This window comes from Lathamus discolor, chromosome 1 (assembly GCF_037157495.1).
Source record: "Lathamus discolor isolate bLatDis1 chromosome 1, bLatDis1.hap1, whole genome shotgun sequence".
Taxonomy (NCBI): domain Eukaryota; kingdom Metazoa; phylum Chordata; class Aves; order Psittaciformes; family Psittacidae; genus Lathamus; species Lathamus discolor.
In genome coordinates this window covers 105,273,754-105,295,458 of record NC_088884.1, presented here as the reverse complement: position 1 = coordinate 105,295,458, position 21,705 = coordinate 105,273,754, and the positions used below count along the sequence as shown (strand labels likewise).

The 21,705-nt window shown below is 41.7% G+C and overlaps 1 protein-coding gene across 7 annotated transcripts in view; it reads left to right on the top strand.

Moving 5' to 3' along the window:
- The window catches only part of ARHGAP24 (Rho GTPase activating protein 24), a 218,446-nt gene that overhangs the window by 123,238 nt on the left and 73,503 nt on the right, over nucleotides 1–21,705 (top strand). Inside the window, exon 2 of one of the 7 annotated variants that reach the window (XM_065689088.1) lies at nucleotides 6,846–6,911. The exons of 4 other annotated variants lie outside the window; for them this stretch is intronic. In XM_065689088.1, coding sequence (XP_065545160.1) covers nucleotides 6,872–6,911 — 40 coding nt within the window. In that variant the 5' untranslated portion in view covers nucleotides 6,846–6,871. Of the gene's footprint in view, nucleotides 1–6,845; nucleotides 6,912–17,100; nucleotides 17,186–18,214; nucleotides 18,233–21,705 lie in introns of those variants that run through there. 2 more of the 7 variants (XM_065689097.1, XM_065689129.1) reach the window with 2 other exon arrangements.

Here is a 21,705-nt window from a genome sequence, read left to right as displayed (position 1 = left end):
TGCGTGAACCTCTATTTGTGATGGCAGCATAGATCATGAGACTGAAAGTCGGTCACCAAAAGCTTGAGTGTATCTTGTGTGTGCATGAAAAGTTTTGTAGTTTTCTGATGTTAATGAAGACACAGAGCAGATCAGGGACAGTGGCATGCTTTCCCCTCTGGCATGTCTGTTCCCAGAGCTGTTTCATCTCTGGAGTTGTCATGGAGGCAGCCATGGCAGGCCATACTGAACTGCTCCAAAAAAAGGGGGAAGCTATCCCCTTGGAGACACATTTTTCCCATAAGCCCTAGACCTTTACCCTAATAACTGTAAACAAACCCTGACCTGGAAAAATCTTTTCATTTTCTTTTTTTTCCTTCAAGTGTGGGAAGAGAAGTCTCACTCCTTAACCTTTACACAACCACAATTAATCTAATTTCCTACTCATCATGACATGCAACTACTCTTAATTTGATTTTTCTTCCTATGTTTTTATGTTATGTTTTTGTTGTTTCCCCTGTTCTTGTTTTTGGTTCACTGTTGGTTCATTAAACTTCAGTCACAATTACCATCTGGGGGGCACACAGCTTGTTGTCATTTCAGCTAATCAGACATTTGTTGATCAGAAGGGGCTATTGCATGCACACATGAAAACTAGAGTTCTCCTATTGTTCTTCCCCATCTTGGAAGTCTTCGGCCAATCACAGTTTTCTCATTATGTTGTCCCACCAGGATACATAGTCTTTAGAGACCTTAGCGTAATCATACTCTTCTTTTTGTTAGCGGGTTCGAAAAGCTGTGCCATCCTCTGTTCCCTGCTGCTACTGTTCTTGCACAGTATTTTGAAAGTTAGCATGGGATTACTAGCATGTTATAAAGTGACTCATGTTTTGCTGTGTTTTCAGACAGCAGGTATAATCCAACTATTGCATCTGAGATAGGAGAGTGACAGCAGATCCATGCTAAGTCATATCTTTATTTTTTGTCTTCTATCACTTAATTAAAAAAAATGAAAAAAAAAAAAAAGATAGGATTAAACTGGTGTTAGAAGAAAATTGTGTTTTGTATTCCTGTAAGGAATGCTCTAAGTTAATATGTCAGGTAAAATGTCAGTAGTTTGAGTGATCAGCAGCTGCCACTAGCTTTGCTTTAAAACATTAACAGCAAGTGTTCAGATCTCAAGAGGTGTTTTAATCTTCCCTTAGCAAAAATGTTCTGGGAAAAAGAGAAACTTATGCTGCTTTACATTAAGAAATAATAATAAACAAATTGAGTTATGGGTTATGATGGGCAGCTCACAAATACTTTTTTTAGGGACAAAATCCCAGAGGCGCGCACCTCTCCAGAGAGCAAACAAGATTGCTTCTTTTATTTCCTCAAATGCCTTCCATTCGCTAGAGGCTCCACAAAAAAAAAATGTTAATTTTAAGCATAATATCAGCAAGACCTTGATTATCACAATACCTCGAACTCCCTTTCACCACGTAGCATAATATCTTTTCCCATGCCTATGTTTAATTGCAGCAAATCCAGCAGTTCCCACAGCTTATTATAAATTCTTTCCAGTAAAATTGCTGAATCTTGGAATTCAGGCTATCAAACATTGCATCTGTGAAAGTAATGAATCCTACATCATAATAAATCCTGAGTGATCTGAGATCTCTTCCTTAACTGTTTTGCATCTTCTACCTTCTCTTGCAAGGTTTCTGGTTTTGTTTAACCTTTTTTAGTGTTACTTAGAACTATCCCATCTGTCAGCAATATTCTTTTTTTTCTGAACACTTTATTGCTAAGATTGGAAGGACAGTGTCATCTCAAGCACAGTTGGTATTTTCTTACTTTGTTTGCAAAAGAAAGGTGTGTTCTTCATAACTTTGCACAAGTAAAAATACTTCTATAATTATCAAAAGTCATAGTGGAATAATTTAGAATTATGAGATTCTCAAGACCTGTATGTGTAACTCAAGTGTACTGACATCATGCTTTAAGCAAGCAGACTGCCTTCACTAAGTTTCAGTGGCTAAATTCAAAGAAAAGCAAGTGTAAGTGACAGTAGAAATTGTGAACAGGTAAATGACATTTTATTTGGGTATTTTTTAATCATACCAGACATTATTCTTAATAGAAAAGGTAACTTTGCTGGAGTTATTTTAATAACATGATAAATGGTAATTTAGATTCTCTCGTCACATTCACATTGCTGCATATGGATATATATACACTGAAAATTCAGTAGTCTAGTGACTCCCAAAGGATTTTACTGCATAATTAGATGACTTTAAAGCTGAACACTCACTAAACCCCAAAGTTCAAGATGTCTTGCTCCTTCAGAGCATATGTACCAAAGAAAGGAAAAGCTTATAAAAATTGGCCTGACTTCTTTCAGAGTAATGCAGCAGTCTGGGGATATGCTTGTTCTTTCTGTGAAGTAAAACAAGATGTCCCTGAGAGGTTGCTCTGTCCTGTATTGATTTTTTTTTTCCTTCCTTTTTTTATCTTCTCTTAAAGTAAACAAGATCGGCTTGAGCTTTCTAAAACTCTTATTGGAAATCTTTTTCCCAGAGGTAAAGAAAGCGTTTGAATGAGCTTCCAATTAACAGCAACAACAACAAAAAAGCCCCTTACTAATATCAATTAGCTAAATACTCTTTTGTTTTTTTTTCACTACTTTGACAGGTATCAAGTCTATGAATGTATTGTATTTCCTTCCCTTGTCCACATCAAAGCAGGTATTAGTTTAGATGTCTTGATAACTAGGAGGAATCTCCAACAACAGGTCAGTTAAGCGCATTGAAAAGCAGAACTGGCTCAGTGAGTCACTCTGTGAGTAATGAGTTGCATAAGGTAACAGTGGAAGAGTAGCAACGGTGTATTGGCTAAGTGGGGATAGGCAGTGTTGGGGTACGTGGACTGCCACTGAAGTACCGCATTACCCATTCTGCACTTGACAAGGTGTTTTTCATCTTCCACTTTTTGGGAGTAGAGCCCACAGCATCTCCTTGTGCCTGTGTTTGGGGTACCTGCCCTTGCCTGGCTCCTTTGTAAGCATCTCTTGCACCCATGAGTAGTTTAGGGGAAGGTGCGGATGGTTGTAGAGCTAATAGGGGTATGTTAGAACCATTTCACAAGACATTTTCTTATGCTGTACAAGATCAAAACAGCACAGTGATGATCTGAGTTCATTTTACTTACCACTGACCTTTGAGGAGTGCAGTGTAACATACGCTTCCCTACATTCAACATCTTCTTTTATTACTTCCAGTTATGTACTCTATACAGCATCCAAGGAAATTACAGTTCAGCTATTTCCCAACAAGGCTAATTCTTCTGTTAACAGACTGATTCAGATGGTCATCCCCACGCCAAAGTTAGGACAACTGGATGCACATCTACTTATAAGAATTATCTTTAATTATGTTATTAAATTAGCAAACAATATATTTACAATGTTTTTGAAAGGACAGGGAGCAAAACTGGGTACCATACCACTTTATGCACATGCATAATGTTTCAAGTGATTCTTCTGCCCTTAATGCAAGTAGATATCACATTAAAATGGAGGAAGATTACATATGTAATTGCTCAACATTTATCTTTTTCTTGAAACATTTATGGTTCATGAAACATTTATACCCATTTATGCTAAGAAGCAAATAGAAAATAAGTGATTGCACAAAGTCTTAGTTTTCAGAGACAGTACACAGTTGTGTTCACTAAACTTGGAAATGAAGGAATAATTTACCAGCTGTCTTAGATGTGGACATGTCAGCATTATGTCTTGTTCTGCAAAAAGATAGTCCATCTTCTCTAAGAGCTGAGTACAGTTGGATTTTGTTATAAAGTAGCTAAGAATAAGTGCTTAATGAGAAAGGAATTACTGCTGCTGAAATTATTGTAATTATATAATTAGTTCCTAATTCATCAGGGAATTTACTCCATGTTCATTTCTTTATATTGTCTCTCAGTACATTAGCTTTGGGCAGGAACAAGTTATTGTGCATATAAGGCACACTTAGGGATCCATGATGGCAGAGTAACTAGTGGTCTGTGAATCCCCAGCCTACATCTGGAGCACTGCCTGGCTTCCTTACAGTGACTGAGCAGGGTCAGACCACCCTCTTAGTCCTGCCCTTTTACGTTTTAATCAATCTGCCTGTGCACTGCTCATCCCCATGCTCCTACAAGATAAAAATCATTCCTGGGCTGAAAAGAAATCTTTTCTACCTCTTGAAGACATCCATTATGTGTTTCTCTGTATGAACTAATAGTTCATTTCTTCCTTCCTTGTGCTGCAGGCATGGCAGGACCCCACCTGCTGAAGTGAAGGGAGCCTAGGGCCAAGCCAAGGCAGCTCTGATGTTAAGCAAAATCTTAAAACCCAAGTGCAAGAGAACATTCAGAAGGAGGCTGTTTGTCTGGTAGTTCTGTATAAGTATGACTTGGTATTTCATGGGATCATAGAATGGTTAGAGTGACTTTAAAGGTCATTTAGTTTCAACCCTCCTGCCATGGGGCAGGAACACCTTCTACTAGACCACACTGGTCAAAGCCCCATCCAGCCTGGCTTTGAATACTTCCAGGGATGGGGCAGCAACATCTTCTCTGGCCATCCACACCATCAGCTAAATGTGAGCAATGGGATGCACAAAGGTGGGTGTAAAAGGACAAAGAGAAGTTGTACAGTAATTTTTATAAATGGGGTTTGGGGGATCAGTTATGTTAGAAGATGCTGAAGATCATTTCAGGTCCTTTTAAGGTTTTGTTCCTCTTTTTGCAGCATCCCTACCACTAATAACTTTACATTTACAGCTTGTGAATCACCTAAATGCAAACCCAGGTTTCAGCCTCTTATCTTCTAACATTCACTTGAAATCAAGTGAGCCACTTACTGCCTAACTGCTTTGATTTTCATACTGATAAACTGAAGTGATGGTAACTGAATTTGAAAAGTTCTCTGAGCAATTCTTGTGGAAGACAGGTAATATCTCTGTTAACACTGCTTCCATAAACTATAGTTCTTATTGTCTCTGAGTATCTCTGATTCAAGGGCTTTTGCATAGAATCACAAAAAAAGATAAAATTTGCCTGAAATGGTCTTTGTTCAGACAGCGGGTCTCTGGTAAGAGAGGATGGCACTTCTGCACAGTGCCTCCTTCGCAACTTGACAGCCCTGACTGTTTCTTTTGACAGCTCCTTGCCCTTCTCCATTGTGTGTCTGACCCTGCAGCATTCCTGTGTGCCTCTGTCTCTTTGAACAGTATTTTGAGATAAAACTGCTCACTGCTATACATTGCATATTTTAGCTTTTGGAAGTGTAACTTGCCTAGCTAGAAAAGAAAATGCTACCTCATTGAAATGTAGTATTGTCTTAACACAAATTCAGATGCACTCCATAAACAAGAGCGTACAGTCACACTTCATTCAAACAGTTGTGTCCCTTTGACATTGCTGGTGATTAATTTTGCCTTCATTGGTAACTAGATTGCTTTTTGTTATGCAAATGTTTCAAAAACTTTTCATTGATGTGGTTCAGTCCCTGGGGCAAAAGCTTGCTGGCACTTCTCTGCCTTTCCTTGTCCAGATCTGCTCTGCACAGAAGGGGTTGATCATGCATGGGTTACAGCTCTGGTTTGAACAGCAGGGTACACGGTGCAGATTTCATTGACTTGCAGAGTTCACTTTGCTATGGATGCTCTAGATACCACCAAGATGTGAATTATGATACAGGCCTTCCCTTGTCTTAGCCAAGCTGATCTCTGACTTATTTTTTCTAGTTTTAACTGGTGACTGCAGTTTTTCATGGGAACAGTTAAGATAAAAGTGGAGAAAGGCCTACTTAAAATTAAGGCATGCTTTTCATTATTAAAGGTTTTTCTCCTGAAATCTTAAAAAAGGCTGCCTCTAATCATATGGTGTTTTCTCAAAGCAAGTGACTTTCACCAAGGAACTTGGCTTACACTGTTCTGTAGAGCAGCCAATGGAGAAGTAATATTTACAAGATTTGACATGAGAGGTCAGTGGGAATGTAAATAGTGTAGTCCTTCAAAAGACATTGTAGTCAGAGCAATTATCCTGCAGCTTTGACAAATTTATTAACATCTGCTTTGGTACCATTTCTGCTGTACTAACTTGCCATTAACCATAGAGAGGAAAAGCATTTAAATTATATGAGCAGATTGACATGTTAAATTTTTATAAGATCTTGCCATCTGGATGGGTTATAATTGTAATTTTCTCCACAGCTTCTTAGATTTAGGGTATATTTAAGCGATGCCCCAGTTACTCTCAGGAGGGTGCATGACCCTTGAGCACTGGGGTTACTAAGTTGAAGTGTCAGGCTTTAAGTATTTGTAACAAATTGTATATTGCAGCATCTCATTTCTGAGCTGCATAATTCTCCTTTTACAACTTTGCATTTGTTATTAGGTCTTGTTTTGCTAACACATCGCTAACTACTTAGTGCTAGCCACAAGTGCAGCTGTAGATTTTAGGTAGAATAAGGTGTATGAAAATTATTTATTTACTGTAATTAAACCTCAGTCAGTAGATAGTCAGTATGGGCTACAGATTAAGAAACACGTAAGATATGCCTTAGCCAGGCCACACTGTTGACGCTGGGTTGGCTCACTGCTCCCATTCCTCAGGGTGGAAGAATGGTATGGCTGGTGGTGCTAGGGAGCTACTGCCAATAAGAGAAAGCATTTTAGCTGGGGCTGTAGTATGGGAGGTTCTGCAGGAGCTGCTGTTGCTGTGCACACTGATGATTGTCCACTGGTACAGCCGCTATTGGTGAGGGTTTTACATAGGCCAGAACAGCCATAGAAGGTAGATGAGTAAAAAGTTATTGTTCCTCTATTCCCTGCTAGCAATGTATTGCTGAGTTCCTGCCAAAATGCTCAAGAGAAGATTGCTCTTAATTCGGATGGAAATTGGTAAGTAAAATTTTGCAGTGCTTTAAATGCATAAATGCAAAATCACAGAGTTGGAAGGTACCTTCAAAGCTCATCTGGTCCAACCCCCCTGCAGTGAGCAGGGACATCTTCAACTAGATCAGGCTGCCCAGACCCACATCCAGTCTGGCCTGGAATGTCTTCAGAGATGGGCGTCCACCACCTATCTGTGCAGCCCGTGCCAGTGTTGTACCACCCTCAATGTAAAACATTTCTTCCTCACATCCAGCCTGAATCTCCCTTCTTTTAGTTTAAAACCATCACCCCTCATCCTATCACAATAGGCCTGTGTAAAAAGTCTCTTCCCATCTTTCTTACAGGCCCCTTTTAAGTATTGAAAGGCCACAGTAATGGGCTGAGTGTATTCAGCTTATGCTTTAGTATTTGTTATCTCTCCAGTTTGTAATAGATTAGAGCAGGGTGTTTCATATGATGAGATGCAGCTATAAATAATAGGCTTTTATAGGTTTAGAGAAAATCATTATACAGTTTAATTGCATAGACAGGTTCAGTTCCCAGGGAGGCCAAGAAGGACATGAATTGATAATATTAATCCAGAATCAATATTATTTCTGAACTGTACTGATCCAACCTTTTAATGGAATGGTCTATTTCTGCTGAAGTAGCAACTGCGTTGTGGCTGGTGTATTACTTGAATTGGGCTCCCCCATACAGAGCTGTTGAACAGATGAATCGTTTGGGAAGTTGGTAGTGCTATACTGGTATTGGACTGTTTAAGCTCAGGTACCTATTTACCTGTCTGCCAACAGTCTCTGAGTGAGATCATCTTTGTGTTGCAGTATATGAACTCAAACGAAGTACTGCCTGCTTCCTACCTTTTCAGCTGCAGGATGGTGTCTCAAATGTTGCAGCAACCTAAAGGAAAGGATTTCTCAGGACTTGAAGAGATATAAGGTTGTGAACAACTGCATAGGAGGCTATGGATAAATCCAGTAGTCTGGGTAGAGTGCAGGAAAATAGTTTCAGACTCTCAAAATAACAGCTTTTACTTTAGTTTTTATGTATCCAGTTTCTTCGAAATATATGAACTAGGACCTAGATTCTCTTTGGCTGGCTAGGCCACCTTTTATCCAAGAGGTAACAAACTTCCTGGCAAATGCCCACAACACAATTGCACTGATTTTCTTCTCAGTTTTTCTGTAATCACTGAAACTGCAGGAATTTTTGAGCTGTTTCAGTTTGTATAAAGGGTGTCAGCTAAGACAGGTTTCTTTGTAAATCTGGTGATGCCGGACTGTAGCTCATCTAGTATATGGAAGGACACTGGGGTTTTATAAGTGCTGTTAATCTGGCTGTAATACCATGCCTGTGTACATGTTTTTCCTGGATAGGCTTTAAAGAGAAAGCAATATGAGCATCAGATGAAGAAGTGGTGTGCTACTAGACATAGGTATAAAGCCAAGGAATGGAGCAGAAAAGAATACATAAAATTAGAAATTTCTGATAGTGAATGCACATCTGCAGTTTGGAAATGCTGTATTTGTAGTATTAATGAGAAATTCATGTATGCTTTTGAAGTACTCTTACTCCAGTTGAAATTATTTAAGGGATTTTTACAGGACACAACATATCCTGTGTGTTGTACTGTTTCTGAAGGTTGCCCGTCACTGTACAGCTGCACTGGTTGAAAAAGTTTTCATTATTGATCCTTCAGAAAATAGTACTGGCTGTTTCCAAATGTTATTAAACGGTTATGTCTCCTGGTGTGACAGTCTGTATGATATAGGCACATGTAGAACACCTAAGCCAAGGCTTTGTGGGTGCTTGTGGATTGCATGTGTGTCACATGGAGAGATTAATCCTCCTTAGCCCGGAGCTGAGTTTGATTTTGCTTAGTTCCTCAAAGTTCTGAATGTGCTTGTAATAGACACAAATGCACATAGGATATAGGAGCTTTCAGGGTGCCTCAGTTTCTTGGCACTTAATGAGGATTACATCTTCGGGGTGAAAGGGAAAAACACAATTGCTTTTCCGTTTTTCACCTTTTACCAGTTGTTCTTGGAAAAGTGTTCAATTGAGGAAAGTATAGGAAAAGGTTATCCAAACAGAGACCATGCTGAGCTTGGAAGTATATTGGATTGGTTCAGGGGTGATTACATTACAAAAATTCACATTCTTGTTTCCCAAAGGAGGAAGCAAAACTGCATCTTGTGTTCATGTCCACAGATGTCAGGGTTGCAGTGAACCTGCTGCAGAGGTCAGGGAAGCATAGCTTGGTGGAAGGCTCTAACCAGCCCTGTCAAAGTAAAAAGCCCATAAATATCATTTGAGCTGTGAATCTATGCCCAAGCCTCTGTTTGTGTGTAAAACTGATCCTTCACAGACTGCTGGCAAGAAGCCAAGATGTTTTCTGACAGGGCTCAGTTCTCAGCACGTTTTGATCCTGCCCTTTGAAGGATACTCATAAATTCTTCTCTGGACTCACAAAGAAATGAGGGGTTTTCTGAGTAGCTGCTGAAAGTTGTGCAGTGAGTGACAACAGAGCTCCAACAGCCAACAAAAATGGGCTGTTGGGGTAGGAGGCTCTTTGGAGTGGTAAGTTCTGGGGATCCCTCAGCGATGCCCACCCCATACTGCAGCTCAGCTAGCCAAATTGGAAATAAGATAACGGCTATCTTCCGTGTTCACTGCAGAACAGGGGTGTGTGCTGGGGGCACCTCTACCCTGGGCAAAACAAATACATAATTTATTTTAACCTACTTAGCAATGGAGCAGCAGTAGTGGAGTGAGTAGTGGCAGCGGCTAGGGAACAAATGCATTACATTTCTGTTCTTGGAGCTGCCTCTCTCAGGTCTGCTTTAGGTATCATTGTTGCCTCATTGCATTCATTTTGCTGTCTGTGGAAAGGGGATAAAAATATTTATCTGCTTACTGCAGCCTAGAGGAATTCTCTGTTTATGTTTATGTAATTCCTTTCTCAAACATATTTTATTAACATTAGGCATAGGAATAACCGTTCTCTTGTTTTAGTCCCCTGAAGACGGTAGTTAATGCCCAGTAGACCCTTATTACTCTAGTATTTACCTATGAAGAACATGGAAAATGAGTATTCACTACTGTTCTTCTGTCTCTGCTTAGACACTGCACAAAAGCGCATCTGTGGACACAAGTAAGGTTTCTACCTGCTTTCTGTGTTTTCCCGTGTCCCTTTCTCAAAGGTACAGCAATGCAAAGTACAGAAATTTAGCTTTACCTTTCAGCTTGCTGTTGAGCCCATATTTTTGGAATAACCTACTGATCCTAGCTGTCAAGTTGCAGATGATGTGTCTGTGAGTTGGGAAATGGTGCACAGCTAATTATCCCCTTATTGCTGTTCTTCTCTCTTGGAAACTTTGGAATAAATATAAGCTTACGTTACGTGCCTCAATGGGAAAGGAACAGTAGTTATCTCCTGGCAGAGACCAAGTTACACAGGATAAGACAAGTCTCTTCTGGCATCAGGTTCCATATGTGTGATCTATGTATTATTATAAATTAGCTATAAGTCACAGTTTTCTGTAGGATCCTTGAAGGTCCCCCAGGTGATGCAAAAAGGCACAGCACTTTTAAGGAAGCATGTTTCCACCCTCTTACAAAAACGGTGATTGTCAGCATCTGACTTAGCATAGCCCAACAGAAATTACAGTATTGCCAAGTGTGTCTGAGAGTTGTCAGGTAACAGAAAACACACCCCCAGGTTTTAAAAGAGCAGAGAGTTTGTCTCATCTCCTGTAAGCCCCTCTGTCCAGAACAAGAAGAAAACATAGGACAGAGTCCATCTACTACATGTGCCCTGCTCTTGGCCTCTTTTATTGAGCTGAATATCAAGGTGTTAATGATTACAGTCATTTTTATGGTCATGCTTCTCCAGCAGCAATGGGGGCAAGCCACTGTCTCTTTTTGTAAGAGCTGCTTTGTAGATGTCAGGCTATGGCAGCTTTCAGTTATTTCAGAACAGGTTTGTATTCTAACTGATGGCCCAGGAAGGAACATCTTTAAACAGTTGGCTTCATAACTGTGATATTTGCAGATGAACTTTACCACCCTGGTGGTACATGTCACTGAGCTGTTGAGCAAACCGCTGGGAAAAAAACCCTCTGACTTGCAGGATGTGCTGTCTGCGTTTCCCAAAGAAAAGATTTTTCAGAAGTTTTGTTTTCTATGTAAGAGCAAGTAAGGTGTTTTTCTGGCTCACTGAAGGGGTTATTTTTCATGGTCAAACCTGAAAACCATGTTCATCTTCAGAACCTCTGCTTATTTTCTGATTTCCTCTCTGGGTCTGAAACCAAGACAGTACTGTCGCAAGCATTCACTGTGATGCAGAGGGAGACACAGGTGGAACAAATATATGCCCACTTCTCAGCATATATGTGATTCAGTTTTACTTGAGCACGAGATACCAAAGTCCATGCTTGGTTATGTCAGACAAGATGTTAATGGCATGTGTAAATAAAGTGCCAAGTTACTACTACAGAGAATATACTGGAGTATCCATCTTGTCTCATGTGCTCTCCTTGACTCGCAGTTGACTTGATTGCGTAATAAGTTTTGAATCCACATCTAAGCTTTATGAATTTCCCATTTAATTAATAAATTTTTGTTTACTCATTTTAAAACCAAGCAAGTAACAGCTGGTGTTTGCTCATATCAAGAAGACAGATGCAGCACACAAACACCATACTTTCCCAGCATCAAAACTGAAAGTGACTTAATGTCTGAAGTGTAATTTATGTGTATATTTGTGTTTATGAACCTGTGCATGTCAAGTTTAACAGATACAAGAGGTAGTCAGAAAAGATGTTGTCCTTACGGATTACAACAGCAAAATATTTTTTTCCTGATGTTTTCTTCCAGACCTGCTATGACATTTCTTATGTCTCTATTCCCCTTTGGAGTAAGCTGTTAAAAAGCAGCATATTTTGGCAATACCTTCTTGTGACCTAGCTCCTAGAGAAGGTTTCTCTAAGCTGCAAGGCAGAAGAGCAGCCAGAAATGTAATTGGGAAAGTTAAATGGTTGTGCAGCTGAGAGCCCTTCACATGGTACAGCTGACAGAAGCTTCCACGAGAAGATCTCAGCATGTCATATTCCGAGTTACTTGGGCATCCCTACGGGCTGCGTGAATATAAGCCGCTTAAATCCCAAATGCACAAACAAGTGGCGAAAAGCTCATTTCTTACATATCAGCTGAATTAGATGTGAACTGCAGTAAATTTGGAAGGAAATGGAGGAAAGCACTCAGGAAGATTCATTTCTGTGTTAGAATATGCAAAACCAGATGCTGCGTTAGTATCTCATAGGAAATATTTTTTTGTGCCTGATTCTCATTTTCTTTGACTGTAATCTCATCTCCCACTTGATACATCCTTTAGCTTGCAGTTATGGTTGTGCATGTGACTGGCTTTTCACCTGCCCAGGGAACATGTATAGTACAGTTTTATCCATCAGATTTCAACTGAAAGAACAGTTAAGTTTCTCATAGGAATGTCTAATAATGTTTATCATTGTAGTGCTGCTTTTAGTAACATTGAGGACCAAGCTGAAAGCTTTACTTTTGATAGAGATTATTGACAAGGCTTGCTGATAATGCAGAGATTCAAATCTGGACTCCCTTCTAGGAGTTTTTAACAAAGAACCCAAAGTGTTCTTGTCAAACTAAATTTTCTAAGCAGTGGGGATTGATGGGTATCTTAAAGGTTCACCTCAGAAGTATTCTGTAAGCACCTTCTTCTTTCAGGTCTCATTCTTTAATATGTATGTGATCATATTATTCAACATATGTTGTAAAACACAAGGGGTATGCTGGACAGTTAAGTTTACATTAATGTATGATCCTTATAATTCACATTTCTGGGTGTTGCTGCCTTTTTGCGTGTGTGTAGCCCAGCTGGCACCTCTGAAAAAGTTCCTGCCTTTGACTACTAAAACTGAAGGGAGGAAGAGGCTCGAGTCCCATTTAAGCATGCACTGTGAAAAAAAAAGCTTTCTGAAGTCACATGAAGTATTAAAAATAATCCCAGTGTGCTCAGTTACAGTCTCACAAGTAATAACGAAGGGATGTTGGAAACATGAAGCAAACACTTCAAGCGGCAGACTCTAGACCGTAGAGGCAGAGCAGAAATTACTAAACAGTCTGTTTCATTGGGTAAGAAATGTAATTTATTGTTGGTGATGGTACCAGGAGAGAAAGCAAAATGTCCAGCAAAACAGCCCTCCCTTATCCCAGCCAGCTGGCAGGAGAGGAAAACTTGTTAAGAGTCTGGACAGAGGGAGCTGCAGTCGGCATCGTGACATTTGCAGGCAGCAAAGCTGGTAAGTTTCCCATCTCCCTGTCCCTCCCCTTGTTCCCTGCCCACCTACACACACAGCTGCTCCCTGCCCAGGCAGGGTCAACTGATGTCCAAAAACTCCAGGAACGCAGCCCCACAGTGCTGTGACTGGTGCTGGGGCAGAACACAGGAACATGTGCTGTTTGTGGAAGACTGCTCTAAATATTTCCTGGTGCAGCAGAGACCAGAAGTGTGAGACAACAAAGGGAACAGGGAAGGATTTGTTACCTTATCCATGAACTGCAGGAAATCTAGAAGGCTATTTATTGTGTAATTTTTATTGAGGGAATTTAGAAGTTGAGAGCCTGATCTTTCATGTAGTGCATCTTGTGAGGCTATTGACTTGTTTAGGTGAAATGTGTAATTCACCATTCACACACAGAAAGTGTTTATCTTCTCGAGTTGCTGTGCTTGATCAGGAGCCAACTCCTGCGCTTTAGAAACTATTTTTAAAAAGCCCTAGCCTCCAAAAAGGATAAGGTAGCCCAAGTGTAACTCACTCTTTTGCCTTTTACACGGTGTGAAGACTCAAAGTGGTGATTTGGACACTAAATAGGTTTTAAGCATAAGTTGTGCACTTGTTGAGGGTTTTCTTGACTTACCAGACCAGTCCTTCAGAATATGGAATCGTGTTCTGTATCATGCTTCAAACTGGGGACCTGTCACTAGTAGGGTCTCCCAGGGATCAATATTGGGCGCAGTGCTGTTCAGTGTCTCCGTAAGTGATCTGGAAATGGGATCAGTTGTACGCTGATGAAGTTTGATGATGATACCAAACTGAGAGGGGAAGTGGATACGTTGGAAGAGAGAGGATGGGCTGGAAGAGGGGGCTAACAGGAACCTTATGAAGTTCAACAAGGACAAGTGTAAGGTCTTGTACCTGGAAAACATAATCCAGGATTGGAGCGCAGGCTGGGATCTGCCTGGTTGGGGAGCAGCTCTGTGGAAAGGTATCTGGGGGTCCTTCTGGACAAGCAGCTCAATGTGAGTGAAGTGTGCTGCTGTAGCAAAGAAAGCCAACAGGATGCTGGGATGCACCAACATGGGCATCACCAGCAGAAATAAAGATGTCATTATCCCTCTTTTCAGGCCGCACCTGAAATGCTGTGTTCAGTTTTGGTCCCCACAATACAAAAAAGACATGGACAGGCTGGAGAGGGTCTAGAGAAGGGCCACAAAGATGAGCCAAAGACCAAGAAGCCTGCTGTGTGAGGAAAGGATGAGAGAACTGGGTTTGTTCAGCCTCGAGAAAAGAAGGCTCCAGGGAGACCTTATCACCATGTTCCAGCATTTTCAGGGTGGCTACAAAGATGGAGCCTCCCTTTTTACAAGGTGTCACATGGAAAAAATGAGGGTAATGGGTACATGTTACTCGTGGTGAGATTCCAATTGGACACAAAAAATTTTCACAATGAGACCAGTCAGCTATTGGAATAATCTCCTCAGGAAGTGGTGAATTCCCCAACACTGGATATCTTTAATATTCAACAGGACAGGGTGCTGGGACATTTTGTCTAGTCTCTGCTTTTGGCAAGAAAGGTTGAACCAGATGGTCCTTGAAGTCCTTTCCAACCTGGTATTCTATGAACATTCCATAGACAAACACACTGCAGGAGAAACAGCTGCAGAAAGCTGTCTGCTTAGGCTTGAGGAATGGAAATGCCCCTGTGACTGGGTAGAGAGTTATGAATTATTGAGAAGAACAATATTGAGTGGGATCTTTGGTCAACATGACTGCAAAAGACTGTGAGCCAGGGCTGCATTCGTATTGATGGCAGCATTTCCCTTAATTTCCATAGGGGAAGGAGCTCCTGAGTAGCATCAGAGTGTGATGTATTGGGAGGAGAACATTCTCCTCCTCTTGTGACTTCATTGGGTGCAGCTGGTCCTCAAATGTGTTTTGAAGTAGTTTCTCATTAGGATGAACTCATGGGAAGTAACAGATGGCAAAGTGAGGCTAAATTAGTGGGAATTTTGTGCTCTGTTAATGCTCTTTGTCTCTATAAGGAATAGCTGGGAGTGGAGTAGTAATGAAGGTTATGTTTGTGGCTACCTCTGCTGCTGTATAGATGTTATATGCTGCCTTGCAGCATGTTTTGTCAGCAATAGGAAGCAGTACAAGGACTCTCCCAGCCCTTTCACAAGGCAAAAATACTGCAGTCCTATTGCAAAACAAAATCAAAGCAATGTTCGGAGCTGTATGGGGGGAAACAAAAATGTAGCAGACAATTTTACATTAACAGCCAAACTGGCCACATAACCACCCTGGTCTGTGCGGTTTCCTACTTATTTTATGAAAATCAGTGAAACAAACATAAGTCAGTGTCTCTTCTCTGATATTCCCAGTAACTCTTTGACTTTTTAGGGTTTACTTCCATACTAAATTCTTCCTTTAAATATATATATATATGTAGAGATTTCTCTCTCTTTGTACATATATATGTAAATATGTGTGTATCTACAGTACTACTCTAGCCTTGAGGGCTACTTCTGTAAAGTTTCTCTGGCAGTGGTAGCTTGTTTGTTGAGGTGAAGGAATAATTTTCCTGCAAACTTACCTTGACTTGCAAAGTCATTATAGTGACTCCATGTAGCACAGACTAAAAAGTTGTAGATGCTGTCTGCTCACTGGCGTATGTTATGTAATAGAGTCTGGATTTCTAAATGATACAGAGTCGTGTCTACCGAGTGTAGTAAGACTTCACTCCCTGTGGTTCAGACATACTGGCTTGCTGTCAGGCATGCTCTGGTGACTACCAGGAGAATGATAGCGGCTTTACGAGCCTTTTAAAATGCCATAAGCCATTGCTGCCAGCCATCACCTGCACATTCTCATTTCCTGGCCTATCTACCTGTGCCACAGTGTGAATATGAGAGTCTAGTGTGTGCTGAGTGGAAGCTTTGCATCTGAATCTGCTTCTGGGATCCAAACATGGACACTGGCAGCACTGACACCTGTGTCTTGAATGACATTTTTTGCAACCTTTGTCTTCCGTGACTGTTTTTAGGCCACAGTAACAAAAAGCTTTGCAAAAATAACTCCCTCTGATTATTTTTTTTCCTTAGACTTGTCAGCCTACACCATAAACTTCCATATGTAGCATGGCTATGGGCCACTTTTGTACTCTTTTCCACAGACTTCATTAACAGCACTGCAGGACAGATGCTTCTGTTAATCATCCTCTTGAGGTGTTAACCAGTACGAAATGCTGCTCTGTTTCCCATGCTAGCATTAAGTTTGCTGTGGAATCAGGTGTTTAAAACCAAACACCACATAACTGAAAAATTCAGCAATCATAGAATGATTTGAGTCAGAAGGAGCCTTAAAGATCATCTAGTTTCAACCCCCCTGCCATGGGCAGGGATGCCTTCCACTAGACCAGGTTGTAATGTGAAGCTTTATTTTTTAGGGGGGGCATATGGATCTCTGAACAGCTCCGAGACTACTAAGGAGATGTACTTCCTCCAGGGATCTTTTATTATAAAAGCAGCTTAAGTGACTCACTCTTTCCCCAAGGATATTCTTGAAACAACTGCACTCATTTCATCTCCTAGCATTCAGAAACAGAAGTTATTTTGTGCTGCCTTTAAGAGGGAAAAAAATAAAATAAAAAAAGTCTTTTGAAGAAAGTCAATGGCCATATTTCCAGGAGGATCCGGGCTATATTTAATATTAAAGGTCTGTACAGCTCGCTAATGCATGGGCTGACTGGCACTATGTTCACTCAAGCAAGTGCTTCAGCAAAAAATTCAGCGCTATTTTTAGTTCTCTTACAACAAACCACTTGATTGTAAGGCCTGGGGAACTGCGACATTGTGATCGTGAGGGATCTGCTGTAAAAGGCAGGAGGAGGACGAGGCACAGCAGTGTGCTAGCTACGCCGGGGACTCCCAACTGATGCAGAGGAGCACACATCATCACGAGCAGGTATTTTAAATCATCTTGTAAGCCTTGGTCTGCCCGCAAAATGAATCTGCTGGTCAGAGACAGGGCATGAAAGCGTTAGCTGGCTGGCTCTATCTGCTCCTGCCCTTAAAGATTTCATTCCATAAATTCCTGTTCTGACCGTCAGCTTTTAAATTGTCTCTTCTCGTTTCCTAGCCTTTTCTGGGATTTTACAGGATCTTGGGCCAGTTAGCAAATCACAATAGCAAACCAGAAATAAGTTTCCCAAAGCGAGGGCATTCTGCTTTTAAAGAAACACAGCCGTTGCAGTGCCGGGTGAGTAGCCTGTAACAAGTACTACAACCCAGTCCTCTCTCTCTGCTGACTCTGTTAACTTGTAAAAGAAGGTAGCCTGCCTTTACCCGGCCAGTCGGCTGAGGAGGAGCTGATCAGATCCGACTAGGGGCCGGAGGGATTGCTGTCTCTGTGTGTGTGTATGTGTGTGCCCGATACCAGTCGGCTCTGCCCCAGTGCCGTGGTCTCCCGCGGTCCCCCTCCGGCAGCCCTCCTGACCTCCGCTTGTCTCCAGGTCGCTCCTACGCGATGGAAGCCAGTCCCGGGAGGTGGAGGGTCCGCTCCTGGCGCGTCTCGTCCCCACGTTCGCGGCTCTCCCTTTCCCCCCGGCAGCACCGCGCCCCGAGGGGTGAGGTGCCTGCCATTCCTGGGTGATGGAGTCACTGGAGAGGCGGGAGCGCGGGCAGGGCTGGCGGCGGCCCCGGCGGCAGTGGCCGTCGCGCCCGAGGTGCCGGCGGTGGTTCTGGTGCCAGGCTGTGCTCCTGCCAGGGCAGAGCGCGGAGCTGCGGAGTGACTTCCCAGACGGACGCTAGTACATGTTGCGTCGCAGCCCGCTGTGATGCTGCCAGGGAGTTGAGCTATCGGCTTTCGGCAGCATCCTGCCCGCCTCCTCATCGGTTCACACGGGTTGATGCTGTTGTAACAGCCCCTTAAAGTGTGCTTTGTTTTGGGAGAGGATTTCACGCGGGCGCTCCCGTCTTTTCGCAGGGTGCTGGAGCAGCAGCTGGACTTTAGGCAAGGAAACTTTTGCATATTTAATATGCCTTGGGTAGCTGGACAGTACTTTGCTCTCTTGCATTTCCACCCTTTTGTTTTAACTCTTTCGTGCAGCGTTTGCAAATCCTTGCTTTCAGAGTCAGACCGAGACTTCAGGGTGAGCCTTGATGCAGTTCAGCTGCATTGCTGGGTTTTAAAATAACTACTTACGTTTTACCCTCAGTGATACCATTATCTTAAAATAACATGACGTGCTGCCTCTTCTGAGTTATTTGGTAGACAGTGGAAGGAAGGGGAATTGTTGAATTCCCATGAACTCTGTGTTAAAAGGTCCTGCCTGGCTTTCAGCACTCTGAGCTGCTGCAGCCTCCTCTGTGTACTAGAAATTGGTATTACAGAAATCATAACATCAACTAGGCTGGAAAAAAACCTTTAAGATCATCAAGTCCAACTTTTACTCCCACTCTCTTCACTGCTGTGATCATGTTCCCTGTCTCAGCTCTGGGCGCATTTGAAAAGACAGGTGAGGTGGCGGTTTCATGGTCAAGTTTACAGTGTATTCCTGCTAGATATGTGCATTTGTATGTAAACAGTGCAGATGGTGCAAGCAGAATAGCTATGGCACGTGTTAACTTATGTTTGCATGAACTGAGTTCAGATAATTAGCTAATAATCAGTCATGTTCATGTCAGATTAGATAATTAATGTTTTGGGACTTGTTAGAAACATATTCAAATATTCATATTTACATACCCAGTGTTGGTTTCATTGATTCTGGACAGTCTAGGTTTTTATCCTCCAGAAATAGTCTTCAACACTGATTAGTGAATTGGCAGTCTTAACACTGGTTACTAAAATGAAGGCAAGTGGAATAAAGAGTCAGTTACCCCATGACCTGAGTTTGGTAAACTGAGTCTGTGTGGTCTAGAATTCATTATATTTTCTGAGTAATTAAGGTGAATTAGTTGGGGTTTCTTCTGGAAAAAATATGGAAGTGAATGAGATTTCATTAAGACTCCAATGACAAATGTTTTAGTGCTATGGCATGTAGTACTTCTCTGGGAGACACTGTACATGTCTGCGTAGATTAAAGGTATATTCTATCTGCTTATGGTGATCAAATGCACAAACTTTACCAAACTGCTGGAAAGGTTGACTGTCTGCTTCTTAAGCAGCATTGTGTTTTACTGTCTTCCTCCTCCTGTTATCCTGAGTATTTCATGGGCAAACAAACCAGTTCTGGAAATACTCACCAGTATGTCTTAGTACCATATTTGCATTTGCACAAAGGATACTTGTGCACAGTACAGTCCTGATACCTTTTAGGTAAATGATGCTGTTCATGACTGGTATGTGCTACAGTCAGCCTGGCACACGAGTCAGTCTGTGTGACTAACTGCATCATCTAATCTTGATGTTCGTGTATGTCTGTATTGGAAAGACACAAAGCCCTCAAAGCAAAAGGCAAACTCCATTACCTCAGAGATACTACAGTTATTCTCAACTACCTGCAGTTATTGTCAACTACGCAGCTGGAATTCAGCCCAAAATAGCAGCAGTTTAGCTGGTTTTTTGGTAGTGTGGATTGTGCAATATGAAAGGTAAGAGGAAGATAGTTGTAATGCTCCTGAGAGCTGCTATGAAGTGAGCATGTGCTTACATAGTATTTGGGTATAAACCCCCTTCTTTATCTTCCCTCAGACCCTTAAGCCTTTTAATTAGGTCAGTGGGCAAGATACTGTGCTGCCAGTCACCTGTGACGCCCTGAGCACAGCCAGAGAAGGTGCTACCATGGAGTGTGTTGTAGCATCCCTATTCTGGAGCTGTTTATGGGTATTGCAGAGCTCCCCTCTCCTGCTCTGCAGATGGCCTGCTGCTGCCTCTTGCCTTCTTTTCCCAAAATAGGGTTATACTTGTACATAGATGTCTGTGCAGGCTCAGAGATGGGGCACAAATCTCAGATTGTTCCAGATGGAGTGAAAAAGTCATGGTTTGCGCATAGCTCTGCACCTGGTATCTCTCACAGGCTATAAACCCAATGATGCAGCTCAAAAGTAAATTGTGAAGTCTGGGCCGAATTTGTAATTTAAATGTCAATTCAAAGAAATATTAGTTTCTGAGCTTATTGGTGAAGATAAGCAGTTGTCAAATTCATTCTCTTTTCATGTCCTGTAAATGCAGAGCTCTAAATCACAGTTACATAGGCTGGTTTAAAATCGCTTTCTGGGTTGTTTTTTTATTCTCTCCCCACCCTGGAAATTCATTAGCTAATTTTAACTAGAATTAATTAAACTTCATTTTCTAATTAATTCAGCTGATCCTTCTTAAGCCAAGTCTGATACAAAACCAAACTCATACTAATCCTTAAATCATTGAATGAACTCATTGACTTTTCTGTCTGTGAATGTCAGATGGTAGCAGATTACTAAAGTGCTTAACCTGAACATTATCCATAGACTGCAGCTACCTCTTCTTCCAAGACATAGTTATGAAGTGCTTTAATACAGTGCCTGTAAAAGGTTGCAAGTTCTCCACATTCACTGCTGCTGGCAGAAGAGCAGTTATAACTTTCTTTTGGGAAGAGAGCTTGTGAAAAATAAATTTTTGATTTAATGATGAAAGTAGGTGTTAGACTTTCAGAATGACCAGGAATGTATTGGAGTCTTTCAGGTTTGTGACGGGAACTGCTCTGTCTGTGATATTTCTGACAACCTTCCCCTTTTCCGGATATGCAGGTATATTCTTAACTCCTTGTGAAAACCCAACCCCAGCTGTGGGAATGGCACTCTTGAAAACATAGCCATGAATTTTACTGTCCATGAGAAAGTAATGTAGTTCCCAGGCTCCCAGAGATTTTCCTGTCTGCTGGTTGGATGCCAGAGTGCTGGGGACTGAACTGTGGGTCTCCAGGCTGTTCCTCATCCAAGCTCAGAAAAAGAGGAGAGTTCCTGACTTGAGGGTAGGAACAGTGCTGCTACACTGGCTCAGAGCACAGCTGCTGCAGTGCTCACCAGTGGGATGCAGGTTGTATAGCGCAAAGCTGTCCCCTGTTGTGACAGCTCTCTGAATGGCCAGGACTAGGTTTGTCTCTGCAGGTAACATCATAACAACCCCAGGGGTCATGCACACAGTGCAGTCACTGGGAGGGCTGTCTGACTGGGAGGCATTGGTTAAGGAGTTGGCATGGCAGTTCTGGGAATATGCAGGTCTGATAAGACTGCAGATCAATATTATTGGTGGCTTGTAAAGTTACCGAGCTGAACTTGGAGATATTTGTGTTCTTACCTGCTTCCTGGAGCCCTCACTTGTACACAGAAAGCCCAGCTTCCATGGATGGGTAAGATACCAATGAATACCTGAACCAACATTTTACACTTAGCAATAAATAAAAGGGAGGCAGCTAGAAGCAGCAAAGAATATTTGTTAAAAAAAAAAATCATATGCTTTTGGATAGGATAGGATAGGATAGGATATTTCATTTGGAAGAGGCC